At 47.7% G+C, this 15,227-nt stretch overlaps 1 protein-coding gene across 3 annotated transcripts in view; it reads left to right on the forward strand.

Moving 5' to 3' along the window:
• ME3 (malic enzyme 3) overlaps positions 1-15,227 on the forward strand; it is a 194,969-nt gene that overhangs the window by 116,219 nt on the left and 63,523 nt on the right. For all 3 annotated transcript variants that reach the window (XM_036028708.1, XM_028516577.2, XM_036028709.1), the window contains one exon: positions 6,951-7,026. In XM_036028708.1, coding sequence (XP_035884601.1) covers positions 6,951-7,026 — 76 coding nt within the window. The remainder of the gene's footprint in view (positions 1-6,950; positions 7,027-15,227) is intronic.

Below are 15,227 nucleotides of genomic sequence, written 5' to 3' on the forward strand. Positions count from 1 at the left end.
GCCCACTCCTTCCCTGCTGTGCTCAGGGAACCCTGAAGACCATGCCCCAGCTCAGAAAGGCCTGTGTTCTGTTTCCAGAAACTGAAGTAGGAAAGTACAAACTTGCAAAAGCCATAAATCAGGGGGCAGCGGTTTAGGCTCCAGAAACATTCTCTGTAGGTTCCCTTCAAACCCAACTTCCCAGGTATATATACAATATAAATTTAGGTATAGATATTTTATTTACTCACAACTTTTCAGGAATATGCTGGTGTTATTTATAGCAGGACATGGATTCACTTAAGCCCGGATTCCACAGGCTGGCAGCTTGCCATATTCACTATATAGTCTTTTTCTCCCATCAAGTTCTAAAACTGTTTCTCTAGAGTAAACAGGAAAAACTTTAAAGTGATGAGTCGCTAAAACTAGTTTTGCTTTTTTCCTGTTCCAGTTAGTGGCTATTAAGAGTGAGAGACTCCCACGAGCGCCTCTGCCCCAGGTGCCCATCTTCTCAGTGCCGGGAACCCTGAAGGACGTTCTGTTCTAATTACTCAGAAGAGTCATTAGCCTTGACAAATGCTCTGGTTACATGAGCTCACTGCAGGATGTTCTGTGCCTTGGGATCCCCTGGGCAGCCTATAATTCACTCAAAAGCTGGAAGTGTTTTCTGCATCTCAGTGGAGCCAGGCCCAGGGCTTCCTGGAGCTTCCCACCTTCCTGCCTCCCTGTGCCCAGAGCGGACAACATCACCCCCACCGTCTAAGGCAGTGCCTCACAGGGTGTCACTCATGCTGAGGGCACTGACACCTTCTCAAAGAAAGGAGGTTGAAACAGACCCAGCTGTGGAATATAGAGAGCTACTTGACACCTAACATACTATGCCATGCATCCATAAAGGGCCATCAGGGAACCAGACAGAGGGACAGTCTTGCAGAGAGCCTCATTTTAACACCTCTTCCCCAAGGTCCCATTTGGGGCAAGGTCAGGCAAATATTCAGATCCACATGTCTACAGAGTTTTATAGTGTGCAGAGTTTTTGTGAACTTGCCTTGTTTGATCTTCACAGTTGTTCCATAATGGAGGAGGAGCCATTGCTCCCATTTTACTGATGAGACAACTAAGGCACAGGGAGGTGAAGTGTCTTACACCAAATCACATACTTAAAGGGGCCACATTTCTGGGAGCCAGGAGACCTGTGTTTGAATCTCACCTCTCCCTTCACATCTCTACCACTTAATCTCATCTGCAGAATGCTGATGGTGCCCACCTGATAGTGAGATAACATACATAAAGGGTACCCAAAACAGCCTATTGGGTGGGTGGGTGGGTGGATGGATGAATGGATGGATCGACGGATTGATGGATCAATGGATGAATAGGTGAATGAATAGGTGAATGAATGGGTGAGTAGTGAGTGAACGAATGAATTAAAAAATAATTTAGTGAATGAATGCTGCCTTTTTGTAACTTCCTTTCCCTCTCAGGTTGCCCTTGATCTTATTCTCATTGAATATTAACTCTTGCAGGAAACATGGAAAATGTGTAATCCCAGCTCCACATCACCAAAGACCCTTTTGTTTAGCCCCCTCTCAGTGTGCCCACAGTGAAGGATTTTCTACCGAACCTTATGACTGCATTCCTGTTTCACAAAAAGCATGTAGAACTGCCGATGATGGCTCCTGACAAACATGCACATAGACTTAGTATGATTCTCATTACAATATGAGTTAATTAACAATTAACATTTGCTGAGCATTTATCATGAGCCAGGTGCCTCAGTGGGCGTTTTGCCAGCATTCGAACTCAGGTGGTAGGACTCCAAAGCCCGGGCTTCACCACACCAACTCAGCACCACTAAAAGCTGCCATTTACTCAGTGCCAATAGACACCACAATAAATTCCTTTAGTATGCATTGTCTTAGTTAATCCTTACAACAAAGTGTGAAGCAGCTTGGGTCATGTTCTCTATTTTACAAATGAGGTAACTGACTTGAGGAAGGGGAATAACTTGACCATAGCCACATAGCTAGTGAGAAGCAGAGGCAGGCTTTGAGCGGGGAGGGAGGGGTGTTCTAGGGTTGCAAAGCACAGACGTATAGCAGAGACCCCCTAGTCTGTACTACCTTGCAGCAGCTTGCAGCCTCGTCACTTTCAGTGCTTTGCATTGCTGGAATTCACCTGACAAACCCATTCCAGCCTCAGGAATTCCCATGGGTCTGAGGTCTCAGGGTGAGACTGAGCAGGTGTAAGTAGGAGCATCTCTCTCGGCACCTGGAATTCTTCCTGAAAGCACTAAGAAGGAGTGCAGAAAGGTGTCAGCGTTTTTCACTTGAGCAGAACCTCATGGAAGCAGAGAAAAGAGGCAACCCCACCCCCAGATACTGCTACAGAAAACAGTATTTTGGGAGTGAAAAGTGGTGAAACCTGAAAACAGGTTGCTTAGGGCATTTAAGAGGTTTTCTTTCCTGATAGTATCTTCTTTCTGAGCTGGCATAGATGCAGTTCTGCCAGGAAAGGGGTGGAGGAGCAAAAGTATCCTGCTGGAACCTGTAATCCTTGTGTATATCATCATAATCCCTCCCTCCGCACATTTTACTTCCTCACCAACAAGCATCAAAGATAAAGATTTCATTAGTGGTCCCACGCACTCTGTGTGCGGCATTTCACTCTGCACCTGCAGCAGTTTGTGGGGACCTAGGTCCCCAGAGAGAACAGGCAGTCTAGGAGCACTGGGCTCAGGACCCTGGGTCCAGCAGGTTCTGCCGCTTACTAGCTGTGTAACCCGAGACCTATCACTTCACCTCTCTGGACTTCAATGTTCTCGTTTTTAAAATGAGGTCTTTGAACCAGCTGTCTCAAAATCCTCATCCAGGGCAATCCTTTTGGTATCATTTGTAACTGCAAGTTAGATAATAGATGGAAAAGCACTTTGCGTAGTGATTAAAATTTTAAATACATTTCCAAAGGTGCTATTTTTGCAGCATGATCTCTGCAGGGCATAAAATTATATATGCAAAAAGGAGAGAAAGGGGATCTTTTGAAATTTAACAGCTCAAATTAAATGTAAAAATATTTATCTTGAGCGTCCCTCCTCCCTCTCCTTATCTTTGACAAAGAGGGCCTATTTTAAGGTACCAGACCATTCCTGTAGTCACACTTTTCCTGTGTTTAGAATTAACCACATCAGAGCTTTCCAAGGTCTAAATAGTGCCTGGACCTCACCCTTTAATATTGTGAGCTTTTTGCTAAGTACTCCTAAGCCTCTGTCTGGTAAGGGGAATGTTGAGAACTGGAGTTGTTTAGGTGAGGGACTCCAGAATAGGCACTGTTAAGAGCTTCAGGAGGCTGGGAAGTTGTCATTGGGATAAATTAATGGTGGGTAAATGACTTCCCCAAGGTCACGTGGTGAGTCATCAGTGAACCTGGGGCTGGCACCCCTTCCTCCATTTCAAAAGAATTGGCTTCTTTGTTATCATTGTTGTTCCATGTGTCTATCTCTGGACGACCTGGGGGAAATTGCTTGTGGATATTAGAGCTGCAGCTGTGGAAAAACAGAAACTGGAGGAGATACACCCTTAACAAGAGCTCTTCAGGCTGTGTGCCTCAGAACAGCAGCTGGTTTGGAGGCAGAGAAGGTGTTTCTTTACAAGGTTCATAGGCTCTGCCCAAGTGACTGATTCACTGGGTTGGAGCATTGTCTCATAAACCAAAAGGTCGCGGGTTCGATTTCCGGTCAGGGCGTGTAGGCGTGTAGGCATGTAGGCAACCAATCGATGTTTTTCTCTCATATCAATGTTTCTCTTCCTCTCTCTCCCTCCCTTCCCCTCTCTCTAAAAAATCAATAAGCATGTCCTCAGGTGAGGAAAAATAAAACAAAATAAGACTTACAGTCTCAGTTTGGCCCATTTACCCTTTTACTGCCACCAAGGCAAGTAGCCCTATTTAAACTTCAGGAAACCTGCACGCGCCTGCTTTTCTCATCCAAGGCAGCCCTTGAAGTTCGTTATTACCCGCACAGTGTGATTTTCCAAACTTAAGTTGCCTAGGGATGGTCCTTAGAAACAAGTTCCAATGCTTAGTTTTGTCTTGGTTGATACACCGGAATGCCCCAGGGTCATTCCAAAATGGCATGGCAAATGCCTGGAACTTGTTCACAAACACTCTAAGTTGGTTCAGACACCCACATTGCCCCATTGGTGTGATTGTAACCAGAAAAGACACCGGTGTTCGGGCTGCCTGTCACTACCAAATCCAATAAACAATGACAGCGATTGAATCTTTTATGGGCGCTTTATTCAGATGGCCAGCGATCTGAGAAGATGGTGAGTTCATACCCTGACAGACCATCTTGCCTTCTCTTTCCTGGCCAGATCTTTTATAAGGGGGTGGGGGAGGACAAGCAAGGTGCAGTGAGGGCTTTCAAATTCAGGGAGGATTAGGTGAGCGAAGCAGCTGCAGCATTCCTGTTCTCCGCAGTTAGCTGTTCCCAAGGTGGGGGGGGGGGGGGGGTCACACAAAAGGCCCAGATGCCTCCAACTTCTCTCCAGGTGATAATCTCTAGCCAGTGCCCCAGGAGGTCAGCTGTTTTTCTCAGGAGCCAGAATGGGCCTTATCTGTAGTTTCTGAAACAAAAGCTCAACATACACATTACTTGCTAGACTTACAGCTTTCTACCTTAAGCTAAAATTTTCCAAGTCTTGAGTCCCCTATCAGGATGGAGGGAGCCCTGCACCTGCCAAGTCTAAGGCTCAGAGGTTTTCCTCTTCGCTGGTCTGTGCACCGGCCTTCATATGCGCACGTCCGCGTTCTAAGCCACAGGCCACAGCCCAGCCCAGCGATCCCTTGGGCTAGATACAGCTCAGCACACGTGAAAGTGCCTTCGCTCCAGCTTTATTCAGCACTTCCGGCCTCATCCCTCAACCCTCAACCAATATTATCCTAGTTCACTTATTCACTTGTCCACTTATTGAAAAATTAGGTGCTGAACATCTGTTATGGACTAAGGCTGGCCATTCAGTGGTGAATAACAACAGCAACAGAATAAACGTAGACCTTGCCCAGATGAGGCTTACAGTGTAACGGCGGGGGGCGGGGGTGGGGGAGGGTCAACCAAACAGTCACACAAATGAATGTAGTAAGTTTGTTTATGTAGGGAAGGGGTACTTTGAGAACATGTAACAAGGAGCTTTAGGTCTAAGTCAACAGAAGGATGAATAGGAAATAACCAAACAAGAGTGAGGAAAGGCAGGGAACTGTATGTGAACAGGCCCTGGGGCAAGAAACTCATGACACAGGGAAGAATGGGGAGAAGGCCAGTACGGCTGATGACTGGAGAGTGACTGAGAATGAAGCAAGGACGAAGTGAAGAAGCCGACTAGGGCCAGGCTCTGGTGAGCACGGGCTCCAGAGGGCACATCCCTAGGCCCCACAGACTCCTTGCTCCACGGAGACCACACAGCACCTTGTAGGTAGGCCATGTCAAGGACTTTGGGATTTATTCCAAGAGCCATGAAAAGATGTGACGGATGTTTAGCACAAGTAAGGGATAACACGGTAAGACTGATTTCAAGAACATCGATCTTTCTACTGTACAGAAAATAGACTGGAGAGAGACAAGAGGGGGTGTCACAAAGTTATCATGGTACTTTAAGGAGGGGATATCGGGAGGTTGGACCAGGGAGGTGGTGTTATGAATGAATGAAAGAAGTGTATGAACCAGGAGCTATTTAAGAAGTAGAATTGAGGGACTTGGCAATGGTTTGTAGAAGGGGAGAGTAAAGCGTCAAGGATGACTCCAGGGAATTGGGATTATCAAACTAGATGTGTGGGGATATCATTTACTGGGAAAGGGAATAGAATCAGGTTTGTCTTTGCTCTCCATTTCATCTCATCTTTGAGTCATAACGGTAGAAGATTAGGTCATAAATTTGGTTTTGAACATGTCAGGTTTGAAGTGCCTTCAAAAGGCACAGACTACTTGCCATCCTCTGCACTGCTCCGCCCTCCCAGGGACAGAGGTTTCTCACCCCTCATGTCAAGGTGGAAGACAGGTCCACATTCATGATCTAAACATTAAAAGTTCCAAATCAGAAATTAAATTGTTAAGTAAAATGTTCCAGCCTCCTGCCTTTACAAACACACCTGCATGATGGTCTGGAAGGCCAAGTTTGATTTAGGATTCTCAGACTCCAGTGGTACAGAGAAAGTGGGCTCATAGCCTGCAGCCCACCCCTCTTCCTATCCCCAGCACCATCCCCCACTGCAAGGGACCTCATGAACTTGGGCCTGGACTCCCCAGCCCACATGTCCGAGTTCCCATCAGGGAACCAACTTGCATTTTGTTTTTGCCTTCCTGTTTGGTTTTTATGTCATTACATTCTGCCATCCCTCTTAGCTGCTGTGTGTTTCCTACCATGAAGCTCTAATTTGGGATCCTTTTTTTTTCTCTCTTTGGAGCTATAAGACTATGTACACGTTCATTATATATAAAGAACTTATTCTCTGAAATGAAAAAAGAGTGTGCAGAAATAAGAGTTATCTGTGAGTTGATACTCAGGCAGAGTTGGTGCCCGGGCCTGTCACTCCACTGGAGTGTGGTCTGTATTTGGAAGGAAGGACCCAGAGAAGAGCCCAACACAGTCCCTGAAAGCAGCAGTGGGGCCCAGAATTCCAGGGTCCTGCGTTCCTGCTCTAGAGGGAGGACAAGAGGAAGTAGGCTCCAGTGAGCACGGGCTCCAGTGGGTGTGGGCTCCAGTGTGCACATCCCTCGGCCCTACAGACTCCTTGCCCTGCAGAGGGAAGAAATTGGAAGAGGACCAGAGCAGAGCCCTCTAAGCAGTTGGGGCTTTCGGCAGGGACCTTCCTTGCCCAGACCTATAGGCAAAATCCAGTGATACACAGTACTTGTGGTCTTTGCTCTGCTCCCGCTCTGACTGCCTGGTTTCTCTGTGTGTCTGTTTTGTTTCTCCTAGTGGGCTGTTCATCACCATTCACGACAAGGGGCACATTGCAACAATGCTGAACTCTTGGCCAGAAGACAATATTAAGGTATGATCCTGTTTTCTCTGTGGTTGCTCTATTGTTGGGTGAAGCCTTTCAGCCTGGACCAGAGTCATTCCCAGCTACAACATGAGCCATTTGCAACACTGAAGGCAAAACACGGCACTCCTATCCCAGGCCCAGACCATGGACCTGGCACAGCCAAGCATGAATGCACCACAGAGCAGAGGTTCACATTAACCAGGCACCCATGTGAAATTGTCCTTTATCATTATTTTAATGGGTTACTATTAATACATTATAATTAGTAATAATAACAGTAGTAACAATAGTCTGAAGATATGTTCAGCATGTATGGAGTACCTAGTAAATACACACTACCAGTGTCACAGTGGATACAGGAGAAAATCAGACACAGATCCTCTTCTCAAGTAGCTGACCTTTCATGAGGAAAATAAAATAGAGACACAAAAACACAAGGTGGAACTTGATTAGAGGTAACCAAGACACACAGAAGGAGCTGGCGGTGTTCGATGAGGCAGAGATTACTTTTAACTTGAGGGGAATCTAGGAAGACTTTGTGGGAGAGGTGACAGAATTGAGGAGTACATTTTGGACAGTTAGGCATCGGAGAGAGTAGGATGCAGGGTGGGGACATTCTGCAAGAAAAGAAAAAGCTTACGATGAGCAAAACTTCATGTCTGGTTGTAGGCAGCAGTCGGCAGGCAGAGGGAGTGGGAGGATGTCTGTGCAAAGTGGCAACATAGCCTGGCACTTCTTCCTGGAATGTCAACTTTACTCAAAAAATGTAGATGCTAAACAGAATGAAAAATTTATGTAATAAATGGAATGCAAAATTTGTGCTAATTTTAAAATGTGAAACACGGCTTTGTAGAAACTTGTTAGCCTCTGGTTCCATCCCCAGATCTCCTCCTGCTGGAGGGACATCTATGGAAGAGTTTGAAGGGCTCTGGCATCTAAGATCATTGTCACTTTTACCAACAAAATGGGTGAAGCAAAAATGCAAAGCATCTGTTGGCCGCTTGGTGAGGGCGTTTCCGGCACACCAGCTGGAGAGGGGCTGGGGCTGACCGAATGAGCCCTGTATGCTCTCCAATGCTGGCACCATCCCGCCCTGACTGGGAAGCTGGGAAAGTCCACAGTTTCCTCGCCAGGGCCTCCCGCCCTCTGTCCCTGCCAGTTCCCTGAGCTGCCCCACCTCTCTCCACCAGGCCCCATGTACAGCTTCTCTCTCCTTACCTCACTTTGGCCCTCTTGGGGGATGGTGGCATTCACAACCAGAGCAGGTAGGACAAGACCTTGGACTTCAGTCCCAACCCCCATGAAGAGCTGATTTCATCCGTCTCCGTCTGGCTGTGATTTCACCCTGTGCTCCTCCTTCCTGCGTATCTGCTTCGACTCCAGTTACACGCAGGCCTTGGCCCTGAAGGTTTTGGTCCCAGTCCCAGAAGAAGCAAGGTTCCAGGGCGTGCCTAGAGTGAATCTCTAATGAAACCTTGAGGACACTAAGCTCACTCAATGGGAAGTTAATTCCAGCCTGCCCTGCGGGGACATGCTGCTGAGGTCCCGAAAACAAATCTTTCTACCTTCCTGGACACTTCCTGTGGTAAACCTTGTGCATAGCAGGCACTCAGTAGATGCTTGCTGAAGTGAATGAACTCAGTTGATGAATTTGATGGGCATCTTTCATGAACCAGGCACTGTGCCAGGAATGGAAGGGTACGGTCTCTACCACCACATGCAACGCCTTTGTGCAAGTTAAAGGAATTAGAAAGAATGACACAAAGACACCTCCCCTTAACCAGTAAGAAAAAGGTACTCCTTCCTCCAGGTTGGGATAGGGATTTGTCCAGGGGCTCATGGGCTCAGTTTCAGGCTCCAGCACACACATTACAGGACTACACCCCGGGCCCTGCTGTGAGGAAGGCAGAACGAGAAAAACACAGCCTCTGACCCCAGGTTAATTCACTCCAGTTCAGAAATCAAGATATAAATCCAAAATAGAACCTTCACTGCTATCTGTTGGCTTCAACAAACATATTTCAAGAACCTTCTAAGTTCTGAGTGCTAATTGCTAGAGAGATGGAAACAGCAACTGATGTGATTTTAGAGGAAGAGAAAAGGGCTTCGGGCCACTTTGGAAGAGCGGGGACTCAAGCAGGCCTCAAATACTGAGAGACGCCCAGAGCCTCTAAGGAAAGGGAAGTTAATGAGTAGACCAGGGCCAGGGCATCTAATGCACTGGTAGTCGATGACCATTTAGTAAATATCCATTCTGTAGGAGCTCCCAAGGGGTTTGGGAATAAGGTGTACAGACCAACCCCGGGAGCTCAATATCTAGTTAGAGAGCATTATCTGGAAACAACTACCGTAGACTGTGTCTATGCTGCCAGAGACAGGAGCCTGGGAACAGGGAACAGATGGGACAACTGGCTGACCACTGGCCCTGCAGCACCCTGGAGTGGCTGAGTACATGCCTGAGGTGCCATTTGTCTGCTGTGTGTGCAGACAGCGTCTCTGATCTTTGTTTTTCTGTTGTGAGGATTAACTGCAATAAAGTCTGTGCAAGACTGAAGGACACTTGAATGGATGGTGTCACTGCTGGAGGAGGAAGAGGTGGCTGTGGCACACACAGCAGCTCAGGGAAGAGACCGTGGAGGCCGAAAGACAGCATGGACTGGGCTCCCTTGCCAGGGGATCATAGGCCACAAGTGGACGCCATCCAAGTTGGCCACTAGACATGTTTGATGTGATCCCCAGTGGTTTTGAAATGTTGAACTTGTAGACAACATTGTAAAATCAGGAGACTCCATTTAAAAACAAAACACTTAGATATCTTGCCTCCTTGGAAAAAGAAGTAACTCTGAATGTTAGGCCTATAGTTTGGCACGTGAAGAAGTTAATTAGAGCTGATTAGGCTGCTCCTAGTCACCCCAGTCCCCACCCTGCCCTGGCCACCAGTCGTTTACTGGAGGGCCTTTCCTCCTCACCCCAGAGCTGCTCTTTCAAAGGCTTAGAATGTTCCAAGCTGCGGTCTTTCTTGTTTACTGGTGTGTTTTCTCCAGTTGTCTCCAAAAGAGGAGAGGAAGGTTTCTCTTACTTAGGTTCATTATCCCTTTCATTACCCTGTCACTTTTGAGCTGATGCTGACTTCACCTTCAGTATTTCACTAATTCTCACAGTCACTGTGATAAGAGCAGAGTAAGGAGTGCTTCTGAAACCTATGAGGTGGGTCTGAAGGAGTAGCTAGGTGTGTCTGTGCTCAGAGGAGCAGGCGGATTTGCCCACAGTCACCTATGAATAACTGTCGCTGCCGTGCCGCCCGGGCCCAGCTGCAGAGCCGAGGTTTTCAAGGCACAACTATCTTTGGACCCTGATGTCCTTGGCAATTTGGCTGGAGGAAGGGGTGGTTCGGAGGAGCTTCTGAATCAACTTGGAAGATAAAAGATGACTTTTGGTGGCTTCCCAGCCAGAAAGCAGAGCTGCAAACTGAGACATAAGAGAAGGAGGCTGTGAGGGAAATGAGGCCACAGCCCAGGGCTGGGGGACATGAAGTTTTGTGGGCCCCTCTTGTTCAGGGAGGAGGGGCGGGCCAGGCCACCCAGAGCTGTCCAGCATAAATCACAGAGTGGGGAGCCGGTGAGAACTGCTTTTCTGACTCTTTCCCACAGTGGCCATTGCCTGAGCCGGGAGGAAAGCTCAGCTGAGAACAGCCCTCCTCCCCAACAGTTTTCCCAAGCCCCTAAATCTCTCTCTCCTCCTCGTCCCAACAGCTTTGGGAAGGAGGTGCTGAGTGGCGGCTGGTCAGTGGAACCAAGGGAGCATCCTCTGCCACTGGGCACCAGCCACTTAGGCATTTAAACTTGGACCAGATGCAAGTCTCTAGTGCCTCCCTGTCATGCTTGGGCTCGCTGTGTGTTAAACCCCACTCTACTCAGCGTCAGAAATTGGATTTCCTGGGAAACAGTTTGAGATGGAAAATTGGCATATTAGGAAGTACTTGTGGGGTTCACACCTCTAGAAAAGACAGGGGAAGGATAGAGAAGAGGGAGAAGGTAGATGGAGTGAGGTGTCAAGGAAGACACAACCGAGCCCACGAGGAGGCTCTGAAGCTGGAATGGCCTTTCTCTGTGAACTTTTTTCATCTCCACCAGGTTTGAACTCAGTCCCATGGAGAAGATCCTTTGCTGTCTCTGGTGGATCTATCGCACTGTCCACCATGTACTGAGTTCCTATCACACTGCAGGAAGCAAGCTAAGTGCTGCAGAATCAAAGATGACAAAACTTGTCACTTGCCCCAAAGAGCTTAGAGCTACTACGAAAGACAAGGAAGCAACTATAAGAAAGCAATTGGTGCCGTGGGAGAGGAAAATGCTATGAGAATTCAGAGGAGGGAATGATAACTTCTAGAAGGGAAGCTTCATGGCAGGAGGTGCCTTTTGAACTATTCCTTGAAACACGAAAGGATGGTGGGATTTGGGTGGTAGGAGATACAGGACTTGAGTGCAAATGGCATGTGGTCGAGAAAGTACAAACCTTATAATAGGTTGAAAATATTTCAGCGTGGATGAAGCATGGAGTGGGTAAAAGGGGAAACTCAAAGAGCAGGTTGGGAGTGGACCATGGAAAGCCTTAAATGCCAGTCTAAGATGTTTAAGTTTTATTTTAGAGACATCAGAAGCCACTGGAGGTTGGGGGGCAGGAAAGTGACAAACCTGGGTGTGCTTTGTCAAAATAAGATGCAATGGCATAGGGAGAATCGAAAGGCACAGAGACCCGTCAGGAGACCGCGGCAGGGGTCAGGTGAGAGAGGGATGGGCTGATCTGGGGCAGCAGAGGTGTGATTGAAGGTCATGGACCAGGGGGGAAAAACAGAGAGCAGGTCAGCCAGCAGAACTTGGTGACCAGTTTGCCATGGTGAACTGATGACAGAGGGGAGTCAAAGCAGACTGGGAGTAGGAGGTAAGAGAGGAAGAAAAAGAGCAGAAGTAAAAGGTTTTAAAGGCGTAAAATGGAAAAGCGAGCTCGCCTGGTTAAGGATTTGGGGAGTTGGGAAGGCCTGCCAGACATCCGAGCGTCAGTGTCCGGCAGACTGTTGTGAGCTGTGAGCATCCGCTTAGGGACGGCAGTGGAAGGCACTGGGATGGATGAAGGTGTCAAGGGTGGAACCCCGTTGAGCTTCATGTGGCCAGACTTCCTCGAAGCCACATTTGCCAAGGTCTCCCCTTTGTTTCACTTTCATTTACTCATTTAACAAGTCATTATTGCATGGTTTTTCTGTGGTAATACTAAACTAGAGAGAGATGAAACCACTAAAAATTCTAATATATAATCTTTGCCTCAATAATCAATATTATAACACTAAGAGCACTACCATTCACTCATCATTTACTATCTACAAGACACCCAGTTAAAACAAGGCATATATTAATTCATTTCATCTTTTCAGCAACCTAATGAGTTAGGTATTATTATTATTATTATTATTCCCACTTCATGGAAAACTGAAACTCAGAGAAGTTACCGGTTGACCCAAGATTACATACGTCAAAGCATCAAGGGGCCTGGGTTCTAATACTGGTTATAAGATTCCCAAACCCTGCCACTAACCTTTAGGCTATTTGGTGCGATAAAATCTGCATTATAAAAATGTTAAATAAGAACCCAGATACTATCACCATCTAATGCTTGAGTAGCAGATGTGGGGCTTGGCAAGCAGTGAGCACTTGGTAAATGTCCGTGGGAGGCAGGCAGGCAGGGTGAGCAGGCCTGCTGTGTGGCAGCCATAATAAGTGCTGGGAGGTATCACATTCACTTGCAACGGGCAGGATTTGCACTGCTATGGAGGACGAGCAGGGCCTTCTAGGGAATATGGAAGCTGAGAGGTAATAGATTATTGATGAATTCAGAGTGTGCCTGGCAGGAGTGAGGGGGCCGGTTTGGCTGGAGTAGGCAATTGTGTGCAGATGAATAGCAGGAGATATGTTTCAGAAGGTACGCTGGGTTCAAGTCATTAACCAGGTAAGCATTTTGAACTCTATTTTTAAGGTATTATTTATTTATTTTTAGAGAGGGAAGGGAGGGAGAAAGAGAGAGAGAGAGAGAGACATCAATGTGCGGTTGCTGGGGGCCATGGCCTGCAACCCAGGCATGTGCCCTGACTGGGAACCGAACCTGCGACACTTTGGTTCGCAGCCCACACTCAATCCACTGAGCTATGCCAGCCAGGTGAACTCTATTTTAAGGACAGCTAGAAGACACTAAAGGTCTTTGAGACTGGGCATGGCATAATGAAAGTGGACTTCTGCCCTGGCTGGCATAGCTCAGTGGATTGAACTCGGGCTGTAAACCAGGCATCGCAGGTTCGATTCCCAGTCAGGGCACGTGCCTGGGTTGCAGGCCATGGTCCCCAGCAACCACACATTGATGTTTCTCTCTCTCTTTCTCTCTCCCTTCCCTCTCTAAAAATAAATAGATAAAATTTTAAAAAATATATTTTAAAAAATACTAAATACTTTTAAAAAAGAAAGTAGATTTCTGAGACAATGACTCTGACATTGGTTGGCAGCAGAGATTGGAAGATATATGAGGGTCTGGTTGTGAAGCTGTTGCAATAATGTAACCATTAGCTCAGTAGGATTAAGAGTGGACGACAGGTGGAGGTGAGACAGTCCCTCAGAGGAAGTGGGATGCAGTAGAGTGTCCTGGGACATCCCAGCCTGGGAGGGTGTCACTGTGGCCCTGTTACCATTGTGAGAAACCCCAGAGTTGTAGAGTTAACACCATGAGTAGTAGGATGTAACTCCTTGTCATTCACTGGCCCTCAGCAGAAAGTAAGTGTAAAGGAATGGGAACCAGAGCAAGAAAGCTTCAACCTTCTAGGAGAGACGATAGAGAAATGACCAGAGTGTGGGCCCCGAGGGGCAGCGGGAGGGTACAGGTTCCACCAGAGAGCCGCCAGGAGGAGGTCAGAGGCAGGCTGCCGAGAGGGTGGCGCTAGGGCAGGCAGAACTGTGCCGAGAGCACAGGGGCTTTAACCCCACCCAGTGGGGTGGTAGAGGAGCCCTGAGGCAGGAACCCAAAGCCTGATTCAAGTCCCAACCGGCCAGATACACCAGCAAGGTGACCTTGGCAAGCCTCGCAAGGTTAGATATCTTTCTAAGATAACTGACAAGGAAACATCAAGTCCAGTGCCTGGCACGTGGCTGATTCTTAATCCTGTACAGAATATGAAGGTCTAAGAGCTTCAGTTTGCTCATCCATGAAATGCGGATAATAATCTCAGACCTGCCTACTTGCCAGGGCCAGGAAGGATCAGGTAGCTTGGGGGTTGTGAGCGCTCTCCATAGAGGCAGCAGACCAGTCTAAGGGGGTGGTCATCTTTGTAGGTTTGCACTCTCCAGAGACCCCCTTGCAGAAGCTGAAGAGTGTTTTTAAAGAATCTCTATACCTATTTCTATCAAAAGGCAGCAGAGCCCTTGTGTGTGCTCGCCCCTGGAAAGAGAGAGAAGTGAGCAGATGCCATGGACACTTTGGGTGCTGGACTGTACGCTCTTATAGGGCAAGGATGGGCCTTCATCTGTTCATCCCCAGTGCCCAGCACTGTACCTTCGTGGACTGAACTGGCCCCCACGGTGCCTATGGGCATCATGCCTGGGGCCAACCAGGACATCTGTAGCTCAGCACTGTTCCTGCAGCTGGCCCCAAACCATTTCCAATGAAGGGACAGGTGGCCTCTTAAACTTAACTCATCTAGGGATGGAGGGACCTCATAACAGTGAGCAGGCAGGGGTGGGGTGACCTATAAACAACTTCATTGTCGCCAGGAAGAGCTCTCCTTGGCCTGGCATTCAAGGCTCTTCACAGTTTGATTCTTGATTGACTTTGCATTCTTTTTTTCATGCCTCGCACCCCCTCCCCCCACACACAGCCTCTATCCCCCCATCTCTATGGTGGACCTTAGTTTCCTTTTGCATCAAATGCCTTTCTCCCAGCCACACCGCTAATGAACCAGCTCAGTCTCCACCTGTCCAGTGTCGGGTGTGCATGTCCCCTCATCCTTGGAGCAGCTTTCCCTTCTCTCAGTCTGTCACCCTGTCCTGCTCTGCTTCACTCACACTTTCCTCCCAGAATCATAATTATAAATATACATGTTCCATCTCTCTTTGGCACCTTAGTTCTTTAAGGGCTGGGCTCATGCACACTTATATTTACAGATGAGCAAACTG

This window comes from Phyllostomus discolor, chromosome 6, assembly GCF_004126475.2.
Source record: "Phyllostomus discolor isolate MPI-MPIP mPhyDis1 chromosome 6, mPhyDis1.pri.v3, whole genome shotgun sequence".
In the NCBI taxonomy this organism is placed as follows: Eukaryota; Metazoa; Chordata; class Mammalia; order Chiroptera; family Phyllostomidae; genus Phyllostomus; species Phyllostomus discolor.